Source organism: Stegastes partitus, unplaced genomic scaffold (genome assembly GCF_000690725.1).
Source record: "Stegastes partitus isolate 25-593 unplaced genomic scaffold, Stegastes_partitus-1.0.2 Scaffold51, whole genome shotgun sequence".
Classification (NCBI taxonomy): Eukaryota; Metazoa; Chordata; class Actinopteri; family Pomacentridae; genus Stegastes; species Stegastes partitus.
Window position 1 is genome coordinate 354,201 of NW_007577782.1, and position 27,670 is coordinate 381,870.

Below are 27,670 nucleotides of genomic sequence, written 5' to 3' on the forward strand. Positions count from 1 at the left end.
CACACAAACAAACACGCTCACAGGCATACACACATGTTCCTTTTGTCATCCATGTTCAAGTCCAGGTGCTTGGTGATGGTATGGAGCACAGATCTCTTCCATGAAAATCCTGTTTGGTTGGATTCATTTCGTGCCCTCAGCCCCACCCTGCTGGGAGCTGCAAAACACACAACTCAGTATTAATGCACTGAATCTGCTCAACACATTCAGTTCATAGTTTAGAAAACACTGCAAGAGATGCATTGAGACCACAGCTATCATTCTGCTATGTACACATCAGCTACTGTCAAGTTTTAAAAATGCTCCATGCTTCTTTAATTTACAGGATAAATAATATAAGGGTGTTTAAACTGAAGTTTTTTTTTTTTATTCTTAGCATTATGGCAAGTGAAGATGTATTTTTTTTCTAAATCCGCTGTTGACTCTAATTTTGATATTTAACAGTTAAAGTTTGGTGCTTAAAAGCACCGTATGCACCATTCAAAACAACTGACTCACTAGAGCAGCAGCATCTCAGACCAAAACAGACGCACTGGCTAGACATCCACCCTCCCTTCAAGTTTCATTTATAACTGGAAAAGTTTTGTTCATGAGAGCCAATGAAAAATAACTGAGCCTCTGTCGTCGGAACACGAGCACTGTAAAATACATTAAATGGCTATAACGAGTTGTTGTCAGCTATCTTCACTTGACCTGTTGTTCCTCCGTCTGCTCTTATTCATTCTAGTCTGTGACACACGGTGAAACAGAGTGCAAGCAAGAGTGAACCAAAGCAGCAAAACAGCAGCAGAAACTCTCACACTGACCTGAATTAAAATTAGTCCAGAAAAAAATAGGTTAATAAAGTAAATAAAACTAATCCTTAAAAAAAAAAAAAAAAACTTTGCTTTTTCTAGGGCACAGGCTGACAACTCTGGACTGTACTCTTGGAATGTAGTTTAGGGAGTCTCTCTTTGTCTGTTTAGAAATGTGGGGAGGCCGACAGTTTCTAAATCTTGTATATGAAACCTTTGACATTCGAACACAGCTTACAGTTCATTTTAAATATCTAGTACATATCCACGTCTCCAGGTGTTGGTGCATCATAATAAAGATAAAAGCAGCCATGAGAAAAAATAGCACTTACAAATCACATTTTTACATGGCTACAACAACTACCTGGTGTAGTTGGGTTTTTTTTTTTGTTTGTTTTTTTTTTAAAGCAAACAAAACAAAACAAAAAAAACCTTTTGTACTGCGTTTTGCTTTCCATTAGCTCTGGTGGTTCTTTAACTGCTCAATACTCTGCTATGATCACCAGCTGGTCACCAGTTTCGCCTGTCTTTTGTTCGGTGCTGAGCATTTAGTATAACGTGGGTTTATCAGAGCTTTATAGCTGAAAGTTACTGCTAAAAACATCCCCCAGACATCACTAAGAAAGAACCAAAACAGAAGTTTACTGGCTAGAAAACTAGAGCAGTGATCTGAAAGAGCCCGGCAATGATTCTATATTGGTTCATCACTGAGCAACATTCTGTACAGAAACTAGACACATATGAGTGTTCAACATTATTATGATGAGCAGTCCCAGATGTTTGAGCTTGGCAAAGGGCCACACAACTCATAAACATGGCACAATCCTTGAATAATATTATTACTACTCATCCAGGCAGAAACAATATGCATCATGCCTCCATGTTTCTGATTTTGGACTACAATGTGTACCGATTTGTGCCACTTTAAAAACATCGACCTACATGTGATTTGCAGGACAGAGCAGAGAAACTTTCAATGTCCCACCTTAGCTTCACTTGGTGTGTTGGTATGAGTAGTTCGTGTGTTCTGCGGGAGTCTCCATGGCAACCTGTTGCTGTTGACCACCATTCTCCTGTGAAATAAAATTTAAAAAGCAGTTAAGCAACTTAATAGTTCATGACAATGTGTCAGGTACACAGATTTTAGCTCACACATGAGATACTTTCTGTGTGTGTGTGTGTGTGTGTGTGTGTGTGTGTGTGTGTGTGTGTGTGTGTGTAAGAACAAAGTACAACGGTCAGGTTTCACAGATGGAGTCAGATTTCACCTCATTTAGGGCTCGGTTGAAGTTAATCATTTAGACCGACCCAATTCTACTCTCAGTTTTCTCCAGCTCTTCTCCTCTCCTACATCTTGTCCGACCTCATCCATCCAATCACAACCTAAATTCCCGGTTTACTACTCTGTCTCTTCCCATTCATAAACCTGCCCTTTTCTCAGTCACTGTGTTGCTCATCCCACAGGCCACTAATGCTCCACATTTCAACAAATGACTCAAGAGTCACCGCAGGCACAGAGGCCCTCCTGCAGAGCACTCTGCCAGATCTGCTGCAGCACAGCTATGAAACACACAGACAGTGGCGTCTCTGCCATAAGGCTCTTAAAACAACTGCAAACGCTAGATAGAATAGAGCAGTTTAAATACACACAAAATGCTGATGTTCAGACAGTGTACTATGGTTTTCCACAATAGGAACTCATTTAAAAATTTGTATTAAGTGCCCTATTAGACTGAAAAATCTCCTGCTTTCACCGGGATGAATTTAAATGATGTAAGTCTATAAGATGCATTGAAACCCAGAAAGCTTTATAAGCATGACTTCTATGGTGCATCCAGATTATAAATGTGACAGCATCAGCAAAGACAAAAAAGCAGGAAACACATTGGAGTGGGAACAGAACTAGTTGATTGATAGGTCAATCCACACATAATTATTCAGCAACTATTGTGATAATTGAATATTCATCCTAGCCATTTCTGAAATCAAAAATCTGTTTTCAGTTTTACTGTTTGTCAGATAAAGTGGCACACTTACTTAATCATGAAGGAAGTAATGGTTAGATTAGCAAAATCATTGGCTGAACCCTCAAATACAAAGTCATTTTAAAAAATTACATAAAGTTTCTGACAAGACAAATCCGGCAATGACATTGATGCTTCTCCAGCTCAGTATAAATGAGTCAGCTGGCACTTTAAACAATCACCTTCACTACTTTTGTGCCACTAATTGACAGTTGTAAGGCCTTATAAAGGTTTTAATTATTAGTCTACTCCATGGAGACATACATGTAAGCAGCTGACACTGAAGCAGACTTCTTACCTCTACTGGAACACTGGAGGGAGGCACTGGGGTGTACTGGGGGATGTAAGTCCCCTGCATAGTTGTGTTGGCCGGAATATACTGTAGGGAAGGCAGAGAGGAAAACACAAATTGTGTGCATCATTCAACATGAGTAAGTGAAGTTGTGAATATCAGGACATTAGGGCCAGTGTTCTGCTTTATGTATCGCTTGTGTGTGTGATGGGTACTGACTGTGCCCGTGCTGCCCAGGGACAGGTGGCTTAATTGCTGGGTGAGAGGTCCCATCATGGACGTGGGCTGGATGGACATGGCGTGATCCATTGTTGGGGTAAGAACTGTACCCTGTAAATGCACAGAAATGCTCACATAAGTTCTAGAGTGTAAAACCCTATCACTGAGTCAATACATGAGTGAATTCATAATGTAGTTAAATCCAGTGTAAGCCAAACACACAGCAATTGGTCATAATCACAATGGTGCATGTTTTCATTTCAAAGGACAACTGGACTTAAACATACGGTGCAATTCAAGATCCGCTGTAAACAGTAAACTACAGTTAACTTCAGGGGTGAAGATCAAGAAATTGTTGGAGGAGTATGGGTCCATTTGCATCTTCATTACTACTTAAGGATGAAGTTCAGATGTCATTTAATACACTTTTAATTACACTTAGTCGCATCCTTTAAAACATTAGTTACATTACAAATTAGACAGAAATCTGTCATGGTTACAGTGACCCCTAAACACAAAGGACACACAAAATGGGAAAAACGAAAAGATTACAAATGTCAACACTAGAAGGGATGCTTGAGTGAGGGGCTCAATTTTAAGTTAACATCAACAAAAAGATGTTTGTACAAATGCAAATCAGTGTAGCCACAGCTATAGTTTCAATGTTGTGGTTAATGCATCTCAAACCATCTGGCAAATGCCAAAAAATATCAGAATAAATACAACTTTTACACTTTAATATACCATTAATCTACAACACCAACAGCTTAGCTAAGCAGCTATGTCCCCTGGTGTTCCACTAAAGGAAATGCACTTCTTTACGAACTTCTGGAAATGCCAACGGAGTCGTGGGAGAGATTCACTTTAGCACTGTTTCACCATCTAGTTTTATAGAACATGCACATGGAGCATTAATGGAGTGAGCAATAAGTGAGTTAGGGCTGCCAGGTGTGGAGCCAGTTTTGTGTAATATTTTGTGAAAAGATAAGCTAATTCATTTTTGCAATTTCCTGGCACACAATGTAATCTCTCTGGAATTCCAGTACAAATGTTTCTTTCTTTTTTTTTTTTTTTTACAGTACACAAGGAAAATTTTGAACTGAATAAAAAACTGAAGGAGGACTTGCAAATACATCGGAGTTCAGGAAGGTTCTCTTAGAAATGAACTGAGGTTCCAATTGACTCACGCATGTACACAGAACTATGTGGAAATGAGGCATAAATGGATCCATTAACAGTGACTAATGGATGACCCACAGAATGGACATCTTCATGGGTTCTACCTCAACCCCGCCTTGTCACCCTTACAGGTCATACTAATGTCACTTATACAGATCATTCAACAGCTGCACCACCCAGGGATCAGATAATTACTGCAGCTTAGCATTCTTTCTGTATGACTGCATGTGTTGTACTGGTGGAACCACGTTTTTTCTGTTGCTTTTCATGTGACACAAAGAAATACGGCCAATTTTTGTGCCATTGCAGTGGTACATTGGCTTGGATTTGGATTTTAAACCGATTCAAATGTTTCAAATGCTTCTTTGTTGCCTTTGTAATAAGTTTTTTTTGTTTTTTTTGCTGCTGATAACTATCTGATCCACCTCAAGCACAAAAAGTAAGTATAAATGGGAGCAGAAGAAGCTGATGTACTCACAGCTGGCTGCATGAGGTATGACTGATGGTGCATCCAGGACGGGCTGTGTACCTGTAGGACAGTGAACACACCATGAAACAACTAGCCTTTTTTTTTTTTTATCTGATGCTTTCACAGTCCCCCTCACAGCCCTTAATATGTAAGTTTGCAGAGAAAGGTCACAAGACGATGCAGACCCTGAAGAAATACAGGCAGAGGTCCTCCCTGTCAGTCTGTTAACTTACATAATGTGTGGACATAATGAGGGGTTCAGCACAGAAAAGGAACAGAAAATGATTTTTCACGATCATGCAGATTTTAAAAAGCCAGCATGACTATAAAACAAACTTAATTTGACTGTGAACACGGTGAAATGTCCCACCTGGTAGGATGAGACAGGAGAATGCATGTAGGGCGACAGGGAAGTCTGAGCAATCATTCGGTTTGGAGCCAGACTGTAAGGTGAGGAGTAGAAGCTGCAGAACAGACAGAGCAAAGTGAGAGGAAAACATGAAGACAGCCGCACCATGTCAACAATCTGCAGTATGTCTCCGGCTACATTCACAGTATTTTTGTGTTCCAGTCATGCCCAGCAGAGGGCGATCTTTTACCAAAGATTTACTACAATGTTTATTTTTCCTGGAGGGTTGGGACTGTTTTCAGTCAGTCCGTGCATACCACTCACCCATTTTGTAAGGCTGTGGGGTCATACGCAAGCGTCATTCCTCCCTGGGAAAACAATACACAGGATTCAGAACTAGTGAGGTCATGCAAACACCGGTGCAGTATGCGCTAAAACAGTGAGCTAACACACAGTTGGAGTGATCAAACGCTAAACTTTTGAACATGTGCTTGCTTTAATTTCCCTAAAGAGAAAAAAAAGTCTGAGTTAAAGAATGGTGAGTTGAAACTGGCTGTGTTACCGTGTCTCCGTCTCTAGCCCAGGGCCTTCCATTTTGGAGGTACTTCCCCTGGTTCTGCCTCTTCTTCTGACCTCCGTCTGCAAACTTACATAATAAGGGCTCTGTGGGCACTGAGAGAGCAACAGATCAAACAAGAGAGTGAATTCAATGATCACAGTGGGGAACAAAAACACTCGGCTCTGGCACTAACAACAACAATATCAGGTTACTATAATACAAAACAAACATTCCACGCACCAGGCACTCCTGGTGGAGTCTTGATGAATTTGCCATTGAAATGCTGAATTATGGCCTCGCACTTCTCTGTGGACTCCATTCTGAAAGATAAAGTTCAAGTTAATCCCCCTTGAGGAGTCCTGTTCACATTGGGTTTAGATATGCCAGAATTAAAAAAGGTACTTTTCATTTCTAGCAGAACATGTACTCAAATGATCGTAGATTGCCATTCAGTGTTGCAGTCTGACCTGGCAAATCCAACGCCACGGCTGGTCCCGTTAGCATCTCGGAGGATGCGTGTGGAAATGACCTGGCCGAAGGACTTGAGCATGCTCTCCAGCTCTTGCTCATCCATAGACACTGGCAGGTTGGAGATGTAGAGATTGGTGGGGTCCTGCTCCTGTTGCTGTACAGACAGTACAAATGAAAACCAATTCACACACACATATTTTTTAGGCCATAAAGGAGAATATGTGGTAGTGATTCTCTTTGATTTATTTCAGTATCACCATGTGCTGGTGCTGAAGCACTGCATTAAAGTGCCTCACAGGAGGGTTTACAAGTACTTCAGCTGCAATGTAACATTTATTTTAGCACACTTTAGCACACTTTCAAAAATCTTTTCTAATGAATTTGCATTTGCAAATGGAAAAATTCTTGTCACTTTCAAAATCTTTCTCACAGCAGCAGCAGCAGCAGCAACAGCAGAAATTTCTGTGTAGGCAGCAGTGTGACCTGTCTTTCCATCCACACCTGCCATTTCTTTTGGCACATTAATACTTCATCATATCCATCATGTCAAACATAATTTTGTAACAGGACCTGATAAGGATTGAATATTTTCAAGCAATTAGTGTCCGACCAGTAAATTGAATCTGAATAATTTGTCACCAATGCCTTTCTGTGTTTCGCTGCCTCAACTCAGATTGTCTGTTTTTATAACTCCACTTGCACGCTAAGTACTGTAAGTACTTATGAATTTGTCCACAAGCATAAAGTCACACTTCTTGATAGAATTGTGTCTAATTAGGACAACTTGATAGCTGCGAGTAAGAGGACCGATGATTCAAAAACATATTTCACAGCACTAGCTTGAAAGTGAAACCCTGTGTGAGCGTGCAGAAGCAGACAGGAAGCCAGGCATGAAGTTAAAGAGTTCACAGAGCAACAGGAGCCTGGCAACCAGGAGAAAAGAGGTTGGGCTAAAAGGAGGGGAAGGGAAAACAGAGAGTCAAGGAAGGGAACAGAGCAAAGGGAGGGTTGGAGATATTAGCAGTTCCAAAGGATGATATTTTGTACAGAGGGAGGGAGCCAACATAATAGGAAGTAGCCGGAGTCTGGTGTAATTTGGGTAATTAAAAAGAAGGATGACAGAAGTAGATGAGTGTCTGCTGATTAACAGGCTCTTCTCCTTCATCAAAACATAATTTGCTTTGATCAATCCCCATTTTGTCTCTTTTTCCTAGTGTTTACTGCCATTAGATAGCTCTGCAAACCGCAAATGATTTCGTTTTTAACTGTGCATCAGATATGAGTGGAAAAATTCAAGTTTCCCACTGATCTAACTAAGGGTATTAATCTTGTAGGTAGATCAAAATGTAGTTGTTGCCGAGGTGCTCCCTACATAGTGCACTATATGGTGAATCCCTATATAGTGAGTAGGGGGCACAGACTGTATAAAAGATGGACGTAGCAACCGGCCCTGAAAAATGAAGCCAAACCAGAAGTATCAAAAACCTGCAATATCACTACGTCCGCTAGCTGGCTTGATTGACAGTCGGCAGCGACAATGCAGACGAAGCGAGCAGAAGACAGTATATGTGGGCGGGCAGAGAGGGCCTGCCTTTCAATCCGTCAGTAGCAAAACCCTGGCTTCATTTTCTCAGTGCAGAAACCAACGGGTGACGTCACGGTTGCTACGTCCATCTTTTATGCAGTCTATGGTAGGGGGTAGGGAGTGAGTGGATGATTTCGGACACAGCCCAGGGTTTTGCTACTTCCTGGTTGACATCTTGGATTTTTGGAGCCAGTGACGCAAAAATCGTCAGAGGGGGGCGGAGCCATAGGAGCAGCGATTGGTCAGACGGCTTGAGAGGCAGGCCTCTCTGCCCGCCCACATTTACCGCCTTCTGCTCGCTTTGTCTGCATAGTTGTTGTCGACTGTCAATCAAGCCAGCCACGCCCCTTGCCCCGCAAAATGTTGACCATTTTTTAAAAATTCAGTATTGATTTATTTTCAGATTGGTCACCTGATCTCCAGATCTGACTATGAAAACTAATAAGAAAAAAATCCTGAGCTGTCGGAATGCAGTATTTCGTGATCTGTGATCACTTCTTTTCCAATTCCAGTCTATGGGAGTCAGGGCTTTCTGGAGCCAGCAGCTCGCGGATGTAGTGATATTGCAGGTTTTTGACACTTCCGGGTTGGCTTCATTTTTCAGGGCCGGTTGCTACGTCCATCTTTTATACAGTCTATGCTTGAAATTAGTCTTTTTGATCTCATTTTAAGATTTTATGTGCTATAATGACAGTCAGACAGCTTATTTTAAATCATTTTATGAGGTAAAATTTCCTTACTGAACCTGCAACCAAATCTGTTTGTCTTAAGCATGCCTTTATCTAAAACAAAAGTCTTAAATTTGACCAGACATTCTTGCAGTGCAATCACTTTAACTAGACTGATCCGAGCAACAAACAGGACAGCAAAGCCAACATCCATATACTGGTACAGGTCGGCACAGCTGTTCAGGCAAATTTGACAGGGGTTTGATCTGACAATGAAGAATTCCTATGAGTATTTATGGTATTAAAGTGTGTCAACAGCTATCTTAAATGGAGATTTATTGCCTACATGAGTAGCCTCTGTTCTCAGCCATGAGCCACCTGGAGAAGAGATAACCTATTTTCATTCTGGGTAACAGGACCATTATGTAACACAGTGGCACACTGCAGGAGGTCATAAGCCAGCTGAGACTAATAGAGTTCACTGCAATATGACAAAGGCACAATCATAAAAAAAAGTATCCCTCCCTTTTCGTTTTTGTTTACCCTTTACCTCTCCGAGTAGCCTTCACGCAATGCCCTATTTCATATTCAAACAACCTCTCATCCTGTTGTGATATGAAAATGTTGCACCCAGCCCAAGCACATGAACGGGATTTGCTGAGGTGTCACTGTGCATTTTTTTTGTGCCGGGCCCGAGGTGAGCCATGTCTGATAAGGTGTGTCTCTTGTGTTGGCAGATCTGCCGGCTAGTGTGTCGAGCAGCGTATGTGAGCTGACGTCTGAATTTGAACTGGGAGGTGCTGGGAAGTAAGAAGGGATCTATTTTTAACCCTGCCATTGTTCCTCTGCCCCTACGCACGCAGCTCCTCTGGGCTTGCAGCCTGGAGGCTGGGGTGGCCCGTTCAGGGAACAAGCGTGCTCAAAGGACATCAAGAGCAAGGCGTGGCTCATTGTGTTTGTGATCAACACTGTGCAGCAGCCATGGTGAAGGTGCCAACAGGTGAAACAACACTTGATATTGATCTTAAATTGGCTTAAGACTATTGCTTGTTTTTTCTGACCTGAAGTAACCCAGTGTCTCTGACGCATCTGTGTATATTTAGGTCTGTATAGTGGTTATCAACACCTCTCCCTGAGCACATGTCTGGGTGAGTCAAGTTTTGGTGTCCAGTTGCACTTGTCAGGTATTGAGATACACAGGATTATGTGGCACTCTTACAGAGGAGGTGCAGTGAACTTAGACTCTGGGTTTAGTTGCACCGGACTGGTTTGGGTCAGCTGGCAGTGTAGATCTGTTACAGTTTTCCAGGACTGAGCTGAGGGAGACCCTGGTGTTACATTGCAGCAGGTCTGTTTGGGTGCAGGGCAGGGGGAGGGGGCAGGGACATTGGGGTGGAGTGTATTAAGTGCTGGTGTCAGCCCCAGGCCTGGGCCCAGACGATGGACAATGCCAGTCCATTGTGCCTGTCCCTTTGACAGTGGGTGTAGTGGCACCCTCCCCTGGGCTCCCTCAATGGGGACCCTGAGAGCCAGAGGGATCAGCTTAATGGGCCGACAAGAGTTGCTTTGACTGCAGACACTTGGACAAAGAGCTCAGAACAAGCGCTACAACAAGAGCAGGTTAGCAACATACACAGTACAGAGACGAGGGCGTGAGGGGAACGGAGAGAGAAGGTAGGGAGGAGGGCAATGAAGAGACAAAATGTGGATGAAAGAATGGCAGACAGGCTAGACAGAGAACAGGAAATGGTGAAAAAAAACATCTTCAACAAAGACACTTTCTACTCTAAACAAATCTCATCTACATCTGACTCAACATTTCTTACGGTTGTCCATCACTGGCACAGGTTCATCCAGACACAGAACACACAACTTCCTGTAAACAAGAGTTTGTTTTGCACCCTTGCCAACAAGAAATATCACTAGCAATTGGGCCACTGCATGTAACAGTTTACCTGATAAAGAGGAGGGGTGCGTACGTGTGCAGAAAGGGACTATGACCCTAAATGTTCCAAGTTTACCAGAGATCAATATGTTCTAAACAAGACTGGATAATAGAGTGCACTGGGAAAGTGAAACCTTACGGTGGCTGGTAAAGTCTAAATGTTGGCTAATTCTTACTTTGGCCATCTGAGCCTGGACCCCGCTGGATTTCAGAGCTGTAACAGCTTTCTGTGCTGCTGCTGGACTGTCAAAGTCCACAAAGCCATAACCTGGAAAACAGGCAAAGTAACATTACAAATCCTCTCATACCTGTGCTTTCAAAATACAGTAAAAGACAGGTGAATTATGAAAAATTTTAAATCCTTGTGACAAATTGTATTTAAAAAACAAAAAACAAAACATAATTTACCTTTACATTTGTTGGTGGTTTTATCCAAGATGGCCTTGGTCGATACAATTTTGCCGTACCTTCAGGAACAGATGAGAATACAGAAAACAGGATCAATGACAGATAAAGTGACTATGGTGGAAAAGAGAGGAATCTGCTCCTACCACATGCATACAAATATTTCCACATTTCCTTAGGCTGCATGACTACAGGTGTTGACATGAATACGCGCTCCTTCGTGCAGTCGATTGTGTCTTCTTAATGTGATCTGAAGTGTCACAGAAAACTTTGTCTGTCTCCACCCTTCTGTCTTTGTCTGCCGGTGGAGGCTGTTGTACAGTAACTCTGTTCCTGATGTTGTTTTTGACAGACAGTAGACAGCACCCCAGGGCCAAAAACTATTTGTTCCAGGCCTGTCTTCGCCAGACACACACAGGCAAACACACAAACACCTCTCTCCTAAATACAGCTCTGCTTGGGTATTTTTGGCTTAAATAAAGCTTTAAAGTGTTGTCACCAGCTATGTTTGACTGGCAAACGGAGACACTGACTTTAAAGTCAAACGCACTCCATGCTTGTTCCATCTACAAACCAAAGAGCGAATATAGTGCGTCAAACGCAAGTGAGCGTCCGAACTTGCTATTTCAGTTGTGAACAGAAACGCGTGACCATTTAGGCAAATGAGTAAAACAGTAGAATCAATTAATGCATTAACGCAGTATCATAAATATTCATGGTTTAAAAAAATCCCAACAACAACAACAACTTAAAAGCAGTGAATGAGAAGTGTTATGTAAGATGTGGAGACTAATGGAATGCAGTGTTATAAGATGGTGCATCAGCACTACAGTATAATAGACCTGCCCTTGTCTGGCGAATTTAGCCAGTGAGGGAGGCTGGTGTTCCTCTGTTTGGGCGACATGGCGTCTGGGCGGAATGTACACTGTAACCTGATGCTTCACCCCTCCAGTTTGCCTTCCTTCCCACCACATCCCTCTCTCTCTCTCTCTCTGTTTTTCCACCCTCACATCGCTGTGCACCGCTGGGTCCTACACTCCAGCCGTGTTTCAGTGGACATTTAACCAAATGAATCAGACCTGACTAGACGGTCACAGCAGAGATCTGTGCCACAACTGACACCTGAGTATAAAGTTTAGGCTCAAACGCTGTGACCTCATCTCCTCCCGGTTTCTCAAGTGTGCAGGCACATCCAGGGCCACACAAGTCAAAACAGTCTACGTATGAGCGAGGTTCATGTGCACATTTTAGCTTCCACGGTAATGCATAGCTGGATGTGTGCACCTATAATGTACATCATTTTCATTATAATGAACTACAATGATTTATAAATGTCGCAGAATAGAAATTTCTAAATTTCCTAATTGCAAACATCAATAATTCATCATCCATTACCAAATAGCCAGATGAACTTTGCATAGGCTGTGTTTATAGTTTCCCACTGTCATCTAGCAGCTGCAGAGTGCTCATCAGGCACAAATGTGTGCACAAGCCTAATATAATTTAACCCAATCTAGTCCAACAAAAACTATTCAAAAAAGATAGAAAGCAAGCAAAGACTTGGAGCTAGTCTAGACTCATGTTGATGTTTAGACTCATATGTTTAGACAGACCATATACACTGATGTTCCTCTCAACTAAAAGGCCTAAATGAAACAAGACAGACTTGCACAACTCCACTCTGGTTTCTTTTTATAGCAGTGTATTTTCAGGAAAAATCTCTTCACTGATATCAAGACTCAGAACTTCAGAACACCTTGAACACACACACGCAGCCTTTTGAGACAATTTTGAACCAGCTTACTTCCATTTTTATAGACAGCATTCTGTGACCTTTGGCTAAATTTAGTCTGCAAAAAGAAAAAGTTGAATATTTTAACAAAAAAAAAGATCAGTAAAATGTTTGGCATCTACAAGCTCAGTGTAAATGGATGATAAAAGTTAAGCACACACTGTGTATGATGTGACCAGACAGGGTGAGCAGTAACATTTTTGTGAAACACAATTATGTTGCATTTCTTCCTCAATTTTGCAGTCAAAAATATTGACAATTATTTGTTCAATAACAAAATTAAGCACATAAATGGATATTAAACACAAGTGAGGCCTGGATATTTCCTTAACTATCTTGCTTATCTCGAAACCAAAGACCTTTAGGCGTATAATTGATATATTTCCTTGGGCCATTGAGGCTGGAAGAAAACAGACTGTACAATATAATTGGGGATAACAGGAAATTGAATCCAATGTTTCTGTTACGTATATATTTTGTGTTGGAGTACATACAATCAAAAGACGGAATTGTAGAGGACACTATAGCCTTTTTTAATTAGTATTTTTTTACGATTTCACCTCTAAATCTTAATGTAACTGCTATTTTCAAACAGGTTTTTCAACTTGTTTTTTGTGGCACTGCTTGTAAATATATATACAGCACTCAAAATCTGGCTCATGCATCTGATGTTACCTGCCTCTAATTTTCCTGGTTTCAAAGCGATGCTGTCAAACTGAAATCCTATTGATCATTTTGTTTTCCATTAGATTTATGACAAAGGAAAACAAAAGCTGTGTTTCATGTTTTCCCCAACAAAGATGCCAGGAGGGTTTAAAGGTCAGCAGGCAGCGGCTCTGTGACCCCGTGCTTACCTCGGCCCCTCTGCAGCGCAGCACCAGCCCGCTACACTATGGAGGCCACAAGGACTTAAGACACAGTCCTAACCCATATATGGCTGGCTGACATTCTTTCCCAGCAGGCCTTGCTTCTTTTTTCCCACTCATTTAAGTTTCCCCCTCAACAGTAGCCCTCCCACCCACCTCCAAAGTCCTCAGTTCTCTCTCCACTTCTCTGCCACTCCACAATGACTTCTCTGTAAAGCTACTGCCTTTACACTCAAGTTCCTGTGTTTCACATGCCAACCGCAGATTTCAGATTTTCTTCGACTGTTCCACTTGTGACAATGCATGTGTGGTCACGAGCCCGTGGAAGTTTGCGCTGCGGATTTGGTGTTTCTGAGCCTTTTCTACATAGGATTAGAATGGTTGAAGTGGAAAGCGAAGCACAAATATTAAAGAGGGAGAGGCTGTGGGGTAAAGAATAATATGAAGCCAGGATTTATTAGAAATGCTTGTTCACAGAGGTGTGTTGCTACTGTGAATGACCCCTGGAAATGAAGGATGCGTGACTGAAGTTCACAAATCACTTCTGTGACATACAGTGCAGCTCTGACCAATAGCAGCCAAAACCAGTTTGGGTGCTTTATGACTGGCTTTTATCTGCATGTGTGTGCGTCTGACTGTGTGCACATAAGGCCAACAGTGGAGGCTAAGCTGTTTGTCTAGAGGCGAGTAAGTCTTAGTTCACTGAGTTAAAGCCAATTCAGCCACACAAAAAGTGCAAGGTTAAACCAGGACATAAGGAGGCAACATGCTGTACCTTTCTGAGGCCCCCTCTCTTGTTCTTTACCTCTGCATCTTTTTCATGGCTCTCTGCGTTTGATCTTTCTTTTCCTCTGTTTCCCTCTAAGGCTCCACCATTTTGCTGACAACTCTTTGTTTTCTTGTGATTGTCAAGATTTAATCAAACAGACTTCAGTTGTGGTAATTCTGCATCCTTATTCGGAAACCACTTTCCTTCCTTCCTTCCTGCCTAAACAGCTCCTTTTTTCGAACATGAAATTATGGCTTTAAACAATTTAATTTCATGTGTCCAACAGATGAAGACCGTAGCTCTGGACAGCGCAGATGTTATCTGCTCACAAAAAAGTTTGTTTGTACATAAAGATAATTATCGAAGGAAGCCTTGTTCCAGGTAATCTGGACTGAATTGTACAGGCAGCTCTGATCACACTAAAACCTCAATCAGCATGAAGATATAGTCTTTCTGATTTAAACAACACTAAAACAAAACCAAAGTGTGACAATTCTGAGCTTACAGACATAACAGTGACAACCTTATCTAAAATCCACAAACATCAAAAGTGCCAGTGCATCCTTAGGATATGTTATCCTTTTTGCATTTTATTGTGCAAATAATAATTTACCTTTGCTGTATATAACTGCATAACCATTTTGTGACCATTTGGAGGCTATGATGATTTATTTGTGTGAAAGTATCCTCAACCAGAATATAGCAGGTCAATATGAGGTATTCTTATTATTGGCAATGTTAGTATTTCAGGAAATACACTTATTCACTACGACTTCTATAAAAGGCAATTAGCCTAGCTTAGTTAAGCGTAAAGCTTAGCTTAGCATTAGAACTTTGTTCAAATGACAAAAATGTAAGTACCAACATCTCTAAAGTCACTATCAGCCCACTACCTTTGTGTGAGGTGGCTCTGAATTGTTATGGTACTTTGGAAAAATACACCTGCAGTTACTGTGTATTGCCACAGGTGCCACCAAAGAGAGTAAAACAAAGATTGTTGAAATAGCCACGAAAACAATTTTGTTTCTTTATGTGTACAGATGTAACAAAGAGCATAAAACAGGTCTTCAGGAATGGTTTATTCTTTTATATAAGCTGGTATTGCTCATGCTGCCATGCTACTTCAGAACTTTTTCAAAAAAAGGTGCTTCCACCACCAACCGCACACATTACTTCTTCTTTTTTTTAAAAAAAAATAGTCTAAAATCACCTCGAGTGAGCATAAAAAAGTTTTTTGCAAAATTTCAAAAGCTTTTCAGAATTTTCCAGTATTCAGTAACTTTTGCTAATACGCTACTTCAAAAGGTGCGTACAAATCGTTACGGAAACACAAGTTCTGACAGATACAACAGTGGCAGTTACTAAAGCTCAAAAATCACTCACGGCTGGCAGAGCTTGACCAGGTCTTGGTCCGTGGTTCCCGGATGGAGGCCGCGGATGTACAGGTTCGTTTTACTCAGCTGTTCCCCTCCCCCGCCACTGCTGTTGCTACTACTGTTGGTGTTGGGACTGGGGGGCGCCATCTGGTGGCCGGAGGACACATAGGCCTGCTGCGTAAGAAAAAGACAGAAATTACTTAACCGAGCAGGAACACTAGAATAGAATGCCTTTATTGTCACTATACACAGAAACAAATGCCAAAATACTTTATATTCTTAAACAACAGCACAGTGATGTTTTTATTCAAAGTGTGAAAAACTCAAAGGAGTGTTTAGAGATGTGGAGAGATGGAAAGTAATCCTGCATGAAACAGATGATTATGTGGGAGCTGCGAAAAATGATATCATACAGCTCTCATGTCAGCACTCACCAATACTGCTTTCTGAAGGGAATGTGGGGCCTCTTGGCTGACTACTCGACATAGGGAAAAGGGGCCTCTTATGCTTTCTCAATGTTGGGTAACTTCTTTCTTACTTTAGGAACCACACAAAAAAAAATCCAGTGGTGCAAAACCAAAGATTTACAGATCTCTGACCAACAATCAGTTAAGTCTCATGATGCAAAATTAAATGAAATACTAGATGTTAACAATGTTGGCTTTGTAATGCAACTTTTTTGCTCATTTTCTTTCAACTGATAAAAAGCAGACATTTCGAAATGAATCACTTGCATCTGCATAAACTTTTTATCCTAGACTTCCTCAAGCGTAATCTGTACAGGCCTTCTCAAATAGCGTTGAAGGTGAACCGTCAATAAGATCCTGAGTAGCAAGATGTAAAAACAGGGTTCAACTGAAGTTTAACAACAGTATCAGGAGTTTATTATTTCATGACAACAGATAATAATGTTTTCAGGTTGCAACCATGTGTACTGACCTGATGTCTACCACAACCATTACTGAACCTTTCCCTCATTTGTTACTTTGAGTTGTTTTGTTTCGTCAGACTGGAAGGATGAAGCTCCAGTAAATACTAGTTATGAACTCCAGCAGCCAACTAGTCGATGACTCACCACGAGAAACATGAAAGGATGTTGTGCAACAATCAGTGCATCATCTAGCCTCATCTCTATGGGACTGTGGATCTCCTCGGAGATATCAAGCCAAAACATTGTATAACCGTGCAGTTGTATTTATTTTAATGGGATGAATCTGATTATCACTTTGCCTGTCAAAAACTCTCAGAAAAAAAAAAGACTTCTCTTTCCAGGAATAGAGCTGGTGGCTGTTTTCCAAATACTGAGGCAATAAATAGCAGCACATCACAACAGGCCAGGCCCACGAGAACTGGCAAAGGCTGTGCGTGTTTGCTGTGAGAAAATTATTTCAATCACATTAATTTAACTGCCAAGTTTCTTTAATTCAATGTTGTACGTAAAGGAATTAATACGCTTTCTGACAAAGCTCGGCAGAGTGCCGCTGTGAGGCTAGAGTGTCTCATCTGAGAGGCCAATTGGACAGAGTCGACAGGAGGATAATGGGTTCATTTCATGAGAGAGGAAAGGGTCACTGATCAATCTGGTGGTGTTTAGGAAAAGCCCAGCAGGAAGACGCGGTCGTCCCAGGACCACCAGCGATATCAACCAATTCCGCTAATTAGACATCATCCATAAGGCATGGAGCCCCTCTACGACAGCCCCTCTGACCTCTGCTTTGCCAGCAGCATCGCAGCAGCTTCAACAACAGACTCAGTTCTCTGATGATGACTGTTACACTGTTGTAGTAAGTCTGCTTGTGCGTTTCTATAGATATGACCAAAGTTAAAAAACAAATGAGGTATGTTTCTTTCTTACCATTCCAGGGATATTTACACATATGCACAAGAAAAAAAGATTAAACAACTAAATGTTAGTACGGGATGCAACTAATGATTATTTTCACTGTCGATAAATCTTTCTGTTATCTTCTCCAATAACTGATTAGTTGTTTGGTATTTATATTGTAAGAATATCGTGAAAAATGTCAATCAGTATTTCCAAAAGGCCAAGGTAACATCGTCAAATATTGTTTGGTTTTTTTTGTCCACAACCCAAATATATTAAGTTTACTGTCATATACGTAAAGAAATCACAAAATATTTACATTTAAAAAACATCAGAGGGTTGACTTTTTTTTCCTCAAAGAATAACTAAAACTTTCTTGATTATCAAAAATAGTTATTGATAAATCAATTAGTTGCAGCAGCTCTAAAGTTGTTTGTATGGAATCAATTCAGAGATTCAGTGGAAATTAAGTAATCACAGTTGCTTTAGTCATTTGAAGAAATAAATATAGTATTTACAACATAAATACCCATTCTCCAAGTGACAAAACAGAAAACATTTCATTTAACAAAAATTGCACACAATAGTCATCTGGAAAAAAGCATTTGTTGCAGATTCTCTGCAGTACAGTTATATCCACTGTATTTTTCCTGCAAATATAACACAACATTCATTTATTCTAAAAAAGGATTTGCTCATTTTTGTCAGTCCCAAAACCTTCCAGTGCCAGTGGAAAAACACACACTCTGCTGGGCAAATACAGCACGAGTGTTCCTACAGGAGTTTAACTGTCTTGTCACAGTGTAATTCATGACGAATATGTTTTGAGGGCAGCTAATTTGTGAATGGAAGAACAGGACAGCAGAGACCTATAATCTCATTCACACACTCTTTACCAGAGTGCCAAGTCTCAGTCAAGCTGCAGACAGTACCACGAGCATATCATTGCAACAGCACCCCTTAAATCACGGGCCTACAGTCACACACATGCATACATACACGCTAAGGCACGCAAGCTGTTACAGCGAGGTTGTGTCTAAAAATCTTCAACAGTTGCACAAGACGTTGTGTCCAAATATAATGATTTCTGCAGATTATCATGAAAATAACACAAAACTTCTTATTTCTTGGGGAAAATGTATTAGTAAGTATTCGTGGTATTCGGAGGTTAAATGTCATGGCAGGTTCAAGTACAACTAAGTACAAAAGAAACTCAAACACATGGCTTTGTTACACAACACGCACAAAAGTATTTTAAACCTTTAAGCTTTAATTTGTCTGTGCTTTAAGGTTCAGTTAATGCTCAGTCTGTCAGCTATCCTCAGTGTTTTAAGTAATACAATTTAATGGCAAACTGTAAATTTCCCTCAAGCTTTAGCATATGTGTTTTAATCTGCTTACAGAATGATCAAACTAAACTAATCACATTTAAAGTACAAAAGCTTGAAACAGTATCTGAGGCCCTGCTGGGTGGTGATTACTCTTGAGGCTATTTCAGTAATTTGAGTTTGGAGTCCTGATGCTACATTTCTCCTTGTACGCTGGGCCGGAAATATCTTTGGAATATTTTTAGGACCAAACTAAAGATAAAAATCAAGCACTTGTCTATAAATAATACTGCTTCCTCTATCTTTTAGTAAACTTACATCAGGACTCTGAAGTCCAACTCAAATACTGCATGTTTAAAGTACTTAGCGCCGTCTTTAATCTTTCAAATTATATATATATATATATATATATAAAGTGAGGCTGCATTTGATGTGTGCTGATAATAAAATAAACTCTCAGAGGTGATTCATACACAGAAACGCTTCGGTGGCTAAAGAGAGATTTATTGTCAAGCCGGATGACATGTCTGATGGTTGGATGGTGTTAGAAATATCATCCGCCCACACCTTTACAACGCCTGACAGAGGGTGTCACTCACGAATGTATCTCCTTCAAGCCTCCTTTAAATCCAGCTCCACCTCTGTTTTTATCTTTGTCTCTCCCTGTAGGGCTTCTCCTGCTGACCCTGGTTTGACCTGCAGAATTCCATGGATTTCCTGGCTGTTGGAGGGTCTGCGCATCTTCCCATGTCCTGCCCGCCCGCTCCCTTTACTGAAGCACCTCGTCAGACATTTTCCTCAGGCAGGAAAGAGCCATGACAGTCTGACCAGCTGACCAACCTACATGCTAATGCTCAGATTTATGGCCTGGCTGAATGAGGACGCAGCTTCCAGCTTGTATAGAATTACACTGCTGAGCTGCCACACTTTGCATCCGCTTCACTTTGAGACCAACAAGGAAAATGAGTCATGGGAATTCAATACCTAGAATCTTCATTTCTGAAGCATCAACAAACATTTTGAAAGAGCAATTTGATTGTGTAACCACATTATTTCCTGTCTGCCATGTTGATAAAAATCACGCAACCACTAATTAGTCATACTACACCTAACTAGATTTTCTGCCTCATTCACAGAAAACTAGCACAATAACTATAACAGCATAAGGTATGGGGAAAATATAAAATTTGTGAAATGCTCTTTTGATGTTAGCTGAGGGTTAGGTCAGGACTGTGTGTCTAGTAAAGTGGTGAGCTGCAGTATGGCAGCAGGCAGGAAATCTTCTGTGTCTGCTCCTGATTTTATCACACAGCCATTTGAATGAGGAGCTCTGCATTCCAACCAGGTGACAGGGACACCGAGCTCACGTTCAGACTTGTCCCTGAATCCTCCTTCCTTTCTGTCTGTAACCCTCCCTTTCCTTTTGTCTCTTCACGAGCACCTATTAATCTTCAAATTGTCAGTCGTTGATCACACCTTGATACACATGCACAGTGCAAATGCACATGCATGCGTGGCTTTCAAGCCAGGTCGGGTAGCAGGGGCTGGAGAGTTTGGAAACAGATACCAACAAACACTGGCCAACAGCTCAGCGAGAGATCTAACAAAATGTGAGACACACTGAGTGTCTGGCATCACTGCAGTACTTGGCATCGGATTTCTGACAGCTGTGCTTTCTCCAAGGACTCTGTCTCCCTCTCTACCTGTTCACCTTGGCTGGTTCATGCGGCTGGCGCTCAAATTGGGGACAAATCCAAAACATCTGACACATTAAACAAAGAGACAGATAAACATATACCTGGCAGAGGGCCAGAGGGACAAAGGTGACTGCACAGGAGAGTTCAATGAGGATAGAGTCACTGCAGCAGAACAGCTGGTTTTATACACAAATGCAAAAGTAGCCCAGTAGACAGTAAGTGTATATAGAATATTCTCTGTTGTCGAGTTCTTACAAACATGCATATATGAGCATATTGGACACACAAACCTTAAGTGCCTTTAGTACACACCAACTACCTTTGGCATTTAGGAGAGAAAATATATCTTGTCAGATTCAAGTTGCTACTTCAGCCTGAGAGAATACAGAATTCAAGTGGTGAGTACAGTCCAACTTGTGCTGAGGACAATCGTGAATGTATAGCTGTTTGGGATGATTGAAAAACAATATACTGCCAGCTAATCAGCTTTAACATAACACACAACATAAACAATCTTTCCACTGATTCCTTAGATTTGTGTGTGTGCTTGACTGGATGAGTGGTTTGTCGATATGATCTCATCTGAGCAAACTTTCATTGGTTAAACAATCGCTGCTGTTACTTTTATAAGAACACAAGTGCTGCAGGATTAAGCCATTATTTCAGGCGGTGGGAGGAACAGACTTCCTGTGAACGGCCTCTCATTTTCAAAACTTTGAACTCTCCCAACGTAATGGAGGTTGGAGCGTATAACTTATTTAACATTTAAGTTGACAAAGAAGTCATCGGCTGCATTTTGTTAAAATGGCCAAAAACTCATGTAAACTTTGCAAACAGGGTTTTGCATACCACAGCTCCACAACCAAGACAGAAAATCATATAAAGACGACAGCCTAACTTGCCCGCGCTATGTTCCTCCTTAACAGCTATTTTGTTGGAATCGTGACTTGATGTAGCTCTGTTTTTAGAAATCAAATGAATATGCACAGCCTTACTGTGAATACACTAGCAAAATCCAAGCCTTACATTTCAGCGCACAAACTGCCCTCATTTCAACTGGGATTTAAATTGCACCTTAAAAATGACAAATTGGTGATGAAGATCTTAATTGTAGGGTTGTAGGTTATTTGACGTTACTGTCGGCAGTCAGTGACACCATTGTATTTGCAACTAACTGCAACATCTAACGGACACATGGCCACACTATCATTGCAGACATTTTTCTGGAGGCATGATAAAAGAGTCAGACATTTAAACTGATCATTGATACTCAACTTATTCAACTGATCTGGTATCATTCATCATCAATCCATATTAAAAACAGTTTGTCAGAGTAATTCTAACATTTAGTGCTTCCACTGTCAGCTACATACATTACGCTGGCCTGTCTAATGATAATTTTGCATACAAATTATTCCCTTGAGTTCTAAGCAGTGACATAAACAGATTTTAAATATGAGAAGAAAGACAGCTGGTATTAAAAAAGTCTTTGATACGGGCAGTTATGCCATGTTGAGAGATTAGTTCTGGGAGAGAAAAGTCGGATCCCCGCTAGGGATGTCACAAAGAACTAGAACTACGGTACTCAGTGACATGATGGTATCTGTTCTTCTATACTACCAAAGGTAAAGGAGGGTAAAGTAGAGATACTGGACAGTAACAAGAACAAAAGGAATAGCCAAGAGGTTGCGGCAACAGGCCCAATGCGATGTGTGTGTCGGGGGAACTGAGTTTATGGAGATATTTTGCATTTGAGTCGGATGGTCAGGAACAAGCTATAGACCAACAGAAGCCAGTATGCAAACTGTGTCACAGAGCATTTCGGGGAAAAAATGGAGAACTTTACACCCAATACAATTCAAGATAAGTAAGTTTCAGTTGTTCACTTTGATTACCACAATATCGTCAAAATGTTCACATCCTGAAACGTAACCGACATGGTTTGTGGAATGCAGCAGCTGTATCTGTTGTAGCAACGCTCCAGACACAACATTCAGAAAAGGCTAGCATTAGCTTGTTTAGGCTAACGAGTGAGCTCATAACATTAGTAGGCAATCGTCATTTAGGAATTCATTCATTGGATTGATTCATATGTTTTGGTACGAAATCTGGCATCAAAAATCAGAGAATTTCAATGGCATTTGTGCCGACTACCAAACTTCAAATATCGTGACAGTTGTAATCCCTACCAATATTTACTCTAATCTTTGCCTTTATCTGCCATTAGAGGCAGGGCAGGTCGTGTACCGTGGGTTTATAAGAGATTGTTCGCTGAAAACAGCTGCCTGCTGCTTGCTGGAAATAGGATTAATGAGAGCTACGTAGCTTAACCACAAAGTCAATGTGTTGGCTGTAAAAGCAAAAAAACAAAAAAAGCTAGCTGATCTGCACAGCTGCAAACTCATTCCTGCAAGAAAAAATGTACACAACACTGTCATTTGAATTAGTCCTGATTTCAAAAGACTGATTAATGGAAGTTTAAAGCTTTCGAAGCATTTTGGAGCAGCAACAATGTAAATCCTTAAGGGTTATCACGTGCATGCAAGTAGTTTATATGTTAAAATCCCTGCAATTCACATATTAGTTTAAGTTCCAGGATTGAGTTTTAGGATTTAAGCTATTGGTGGTGTGAATAAACTTCAATATATAATAAATGAGTGAGATCAAATATACAATGTTTTAAATGGGTGCTTTGCTCTAAACAGCTTTTAGTTTAGATGTTTTTTGCCCTCTTACTACTAACCATGCATAATTCACATTACTGCTGACAGTTTTATTGTAGAATACATTCTTAATTTGAGATTTAGGTTGTGTACCTCCTAGACATTTGCTGGTTTCAGTTCCAGTCAGTGTGACAGACAAATGTGCTTGCACAGACTTGAGTCATGTTTGACATACTGTAGGTACTGTAGTAATCAATCACGCTGCACATTTAGTCTGCTCTACTTTTTTTTGGTCAAAGCTGCACTATTGCTGCAGGGTAAAACACTTTCGCATCAACCAGATTTCCACATACATCCACGTTCGCACAGTCGGGGGCTAAAACTAGAAATCAGCTGTGCTCAAAAAGTAATATGTGTTTATTATGATGACGAGTGATTCGTCGTGAGGACTATACAAGGGACAAACAGATGTCTTTTTCATATTCCTGAGTTCCTGAAATTAACATGCCTTAAGTGTTTGAATTCTTACATCCAAGTCCTTGAGCTACATGTAAATTCAACCAAATAAGGTTTAATAATACCTGCAATTTCACGACATTTTCCTGGTGTGGAGTAAATGCTCTTGCCTCCAGTGTGAAGAGCAGAGACTGATTATTTACAGCAAATAAACCATGAAGAGTTTACCTGTGAGTTATTGTGTGTTTGATTTAACAAACTCTCAATACTGAACTGAAATACTGAACAAATAGTAACTGTTGTGATTATCATATCTATCTTTTATTCGATATGTTAGCTAACCATCATCACTGTGCCCTTTATTTTTCCTGGAGTTACTGAGACGGTTTACACTCATCTAATTTCAAGGGACTTTTTCATAATTACTTCGGCATATCAACTAACAGGATACTGCGGTTTAGCATCAAAATTCCCCGTATTAGCAGCATTAAAAAACAACATGCTTAATAAGAAGGACTTCTTAATTCAATACTGTTAAAAAAAATATTTGTTTATTGCATTTTTTCTTGTTCTTCATGTCACTGTTCAGAACACTGAATGAGAAAATGAAAAGAAGAGTCAGTCCATTTTGTAATCAAACTGAAACTTGTTGAATAATCCAGATTATTCTAAGGAGGGTGTTTATGTAAGACACTTTTTCTAATATTTCTAATATAATGATCAATGTAACAAGGTAAAAATCTAAAATACTTTGTTACCTGGATGAGCTTCTTTTTTTTTTTCTTTTTTTTTTTTTAAGTCAAAATTTTTTCATCTGGCAGGATTACTTTAAAAGAACTTATGTCAAGCGTCAAATGACAAACCCTCAATGTTGACAGCTTAAAAAAGAAAAAACCATAGGTTGACATAAAGTGAGAATTGAGAGATGGTGATGTTTAAAAGCTTGTGAAAGAGTGAAATCGCTGATTTAAGACAGCATGGCAGATTTCCCTTCTGCCATGTATGAAAGGCCTTTTTAGCGCAACCCTTTACATCCGTGTGACAATTTAATGCTCCAGTCAATGTGATCCTTTCATTTCTTTTCATATATAGTTGAGCTTTGATTCAGAAGAGTCTATGTTGAGGCGCACACAGCTTTAAATCACAGCAGTAAGTTGACATTTGTTGAAAAGGAGGACTCCCGCCAAGAAGAAAACAAAAATCTGAATGACAAGTACAAAAACAAGCCATTCGACGAGGCCCTGACTGAGACCCATGATACCTTAAGAAGCGACAAGCCGCCTCTTGTTATTTTTCCATCCAGGAAGCTTTACACGGAAACCGACCAAATTTGATTTGAGAACATTAATTCTATTTATTTGAGGGAGGAAATGAGGTGCTGAGTCAGGGGTGGAGCAGCTGGCTTAAAGCACAACAGAAACCGAACGCCTTTTAGTCATCCGTCTCGGTAATCACCTCGCACACACAAAGAGCGCTTTTCTCACTCGTCGACGGGTTTATTTTGCGCTCAGACTTTGTGCACTTGTGCAGCTCAGGTACGGCAGAATGTGAGGAAGCGACAGAAAGAATGAGACGGACGTGGAGATGGGAGGAGGAAATGTTAAGAATCACAACACAGGCACTTGACCTCTCTCTGAACTGTAGTTCCAACAAAACTGAGGAGTGTGGGATCACGAAAGCAACTGGAGAGCAAAACCTTCTCCTACTTCTTCCGTCTCCTTTTCCATTAATTAATCAAAAACCTTTGATTTCAATTATTCCTTTGAATTCAAACTGAACCCTAATCAGAATGCTCGGTGAAATGTCAAAAGGTCAATGGGCAACAACTGAATTTAAGGCATGTACATAAGAAATAACCCTGAATACTTTGAATACTACAAGTCCAATGCAGTAAGGTTTCCATAATACTCATATTATGAGCAATCGACAACCACAAAAACAACAGTGCAGGATATGTTGTCCTGCAATGGTGCAGTGACAAACAACTGATCCTCAAAATATAAAACTACAAGATATTTACATTATAAAGTACAATTATGGGTGCAAAGAATGATTATTTTCATTATAAATTGAGTGTTCAGTTAAATGTTTAGTCTAAAAAGCATTCAAAAATTATGAAAAATTAGTTACAATCTCCCAAAGATTTTGCCTCATTTCACAGCACATGCGATGTACAACAAAGAAAAGCTGAAAATCCTCTAATGCAAAACGCTGGAAGCATATTCTGACATTTGTTTCTACAGTTTTTGTCCGACTAAAGCAACTAATCTATTATCAAAACAGTCATTTTGTAGAAAAGATGAACTCTGCCACTGCATGTATATTGAATTGTAGATATACATTAAGCAAACTGTCAGAATAAGACCAATTTTTTAAAAAAGAAACTGAAAGTGCTGACACCCACACACTTGATTGCTCATACAGTATATACTTCCTTTAAAATGGTGGCATTTGACATCTTTATTAGTTGTCAGTGAGTTAAAAGTGGTTTAACAGTTTACAGAGGGTACTGTTTGTCAAATAGTCTCCTCACAGAAACAAGCACAAGCTGGTAACAGTTCAAGTGCAGAGACATGCACTTGTACAGAAAGAAGAAGATCTAATGAGCCCATTAAAAATAAATTGCAAATTGTGTGCATGCTAGAACAAGTGTACGTAAAACAAACAATTTAACTGTTTTCCTGAGTGTTTGGCATCAAATCTGGGAGGATGAGCAGCCAGGCGGTGCCCGAGATCACAGAAAAGACAATATGTCAATACACATTTTCAAAATGCCATTCAGGAGCTCGCAGCAAAAAAAAAAAACACAGTCAGGAGGAAATGAGGAGCAAGTGTGAATACAGTGAAAAATCACAACATAAACTAGAATAAGTCATGTGGCCCAGAGAGAGTAGAGACACATGGTGCGTTCAAGCTCTGTGTGACCAAACACAAACACACAACGCAGGAAAGTTCACCCCCCCCCAAAAAAAATAAAAATAATAAAACGCTACAAAATGAGTTGTGCCAACAGTAATATCACGGAGTCATTCTGATAACTACACACACTGTGAGAAAAGTAGACTGCTAAAGTGACAGTGTCAACAGTGAATGTAACCACGAAAAGCGCGATTCATAATTCTGGGAATGTAGTCATCATGGTCTGGTGGGATTTTTCGAGGGGTGGGGCGTATTCCGCTTTCAGATGGGGAAACGAGGAGAAAAAAAAAAGAAGAAAAAAAAGAAAAAGAAAAAACTTTGCGAACTTACGCGGGCAGCGGAGACAATGAAGACTTGATTTAACAGCAGATATGTGAGAGTCTCACGGAGGAAGAGGCTGAATTCATTCCGTGCCGAGCCTCCCTACCCCCACTAACACAAACACATCCAGGCACGGACGCGCTTATCCCAGCACGGCACAGTTCCCCATAAAAGTTGCTCTCCACCATTGACTTTTTTTTTTTTTTTTTTCAAATGAGTGAGCACAGCCATATCGACATCCCCTCACTGTAGTAACCCGGACACACACACACGTACACACACACACACGGACACACACACACAAACACTCCGAGATAAAACAGCAGGCGTCCAGGCATGACAGGACCGAGCGGAGGCTAATTTCCCCACCTAGACGTCCCCCGGAGCGGCGCGGCTCTGCTAGCTGCGGATCCACTCCAGCAAGTCTTAAGTTAAATTCACTACGTTTAGCTTTTCAAGGACACTGCAGCTCACTGTCACAAGCTCCTGCTCCTTTTTTTTTTTTTTTTTTTTTTTTTTTCCTGTCGCGACAGACAGCGGGCGTGTTGCCCTGCAGGGCGAACAAGGTGTAAAATTGGGGGAAAATCCCGAAAGCGTTTACCTTTTTGCTGTTTCTGCTGTTATAGCCGTTGTAGGGATTGATTCCTGCCCTTGGCGGTACGGAGAGCAGCATTTTTCTCGGCGCTATGTCCGGAGCGG

General features: G+C 40.7%; 1 protein-coding gene across 2 annotated transcripts; it reads right to left on the reverse strand.

Moving 5' to 3' along the window:
* Positions 1-6: 6 nt before the first annotated feature.
* Positions 7-27,670, reverse strand: LOC103376575 (RNA-binding motif, single-stranded-interacting protein 2). 2 transcript variants are annotated; one of them, XM_008306988.1, is made up of 14 exons: positions 27,573-27,670; positions 15,770-15,936; positions 10,963-11,021; positions 10,731-10,822; positions 6,353-6,510; positions 6,126-6,205; positions 5,889-5,998; positions 5,651-5,694; positions 5,348-5,441; positions 4,987-5,037; positions 3,330-3,440; positions 3,117-3,197; positions 1,780-1,867; positions 7-157 (listed from the first exon to the last, which is right to left on the reverse strand). In XM_008306988.1, exons 1-13 carry the CDS (start codon positions 27,642-27,644, stop codon positions 1,787-1,789), a joined length of 1,200 nt encoding a protein of 399 aa, XP_008305210.1. In that variant the 5' UTR covers positions 27,645-27,670; the 3' UTR covers positions 7-157; positions 1,780-1,786. The 2 variants fall into 2 exon arrangements, with proteins under 2 accessions (XP_008305210.1, XP_008305211.1); XM_008306989.1 differs by having other exon boundaries at positions 15,770-15,933; positions 27,573-27,654.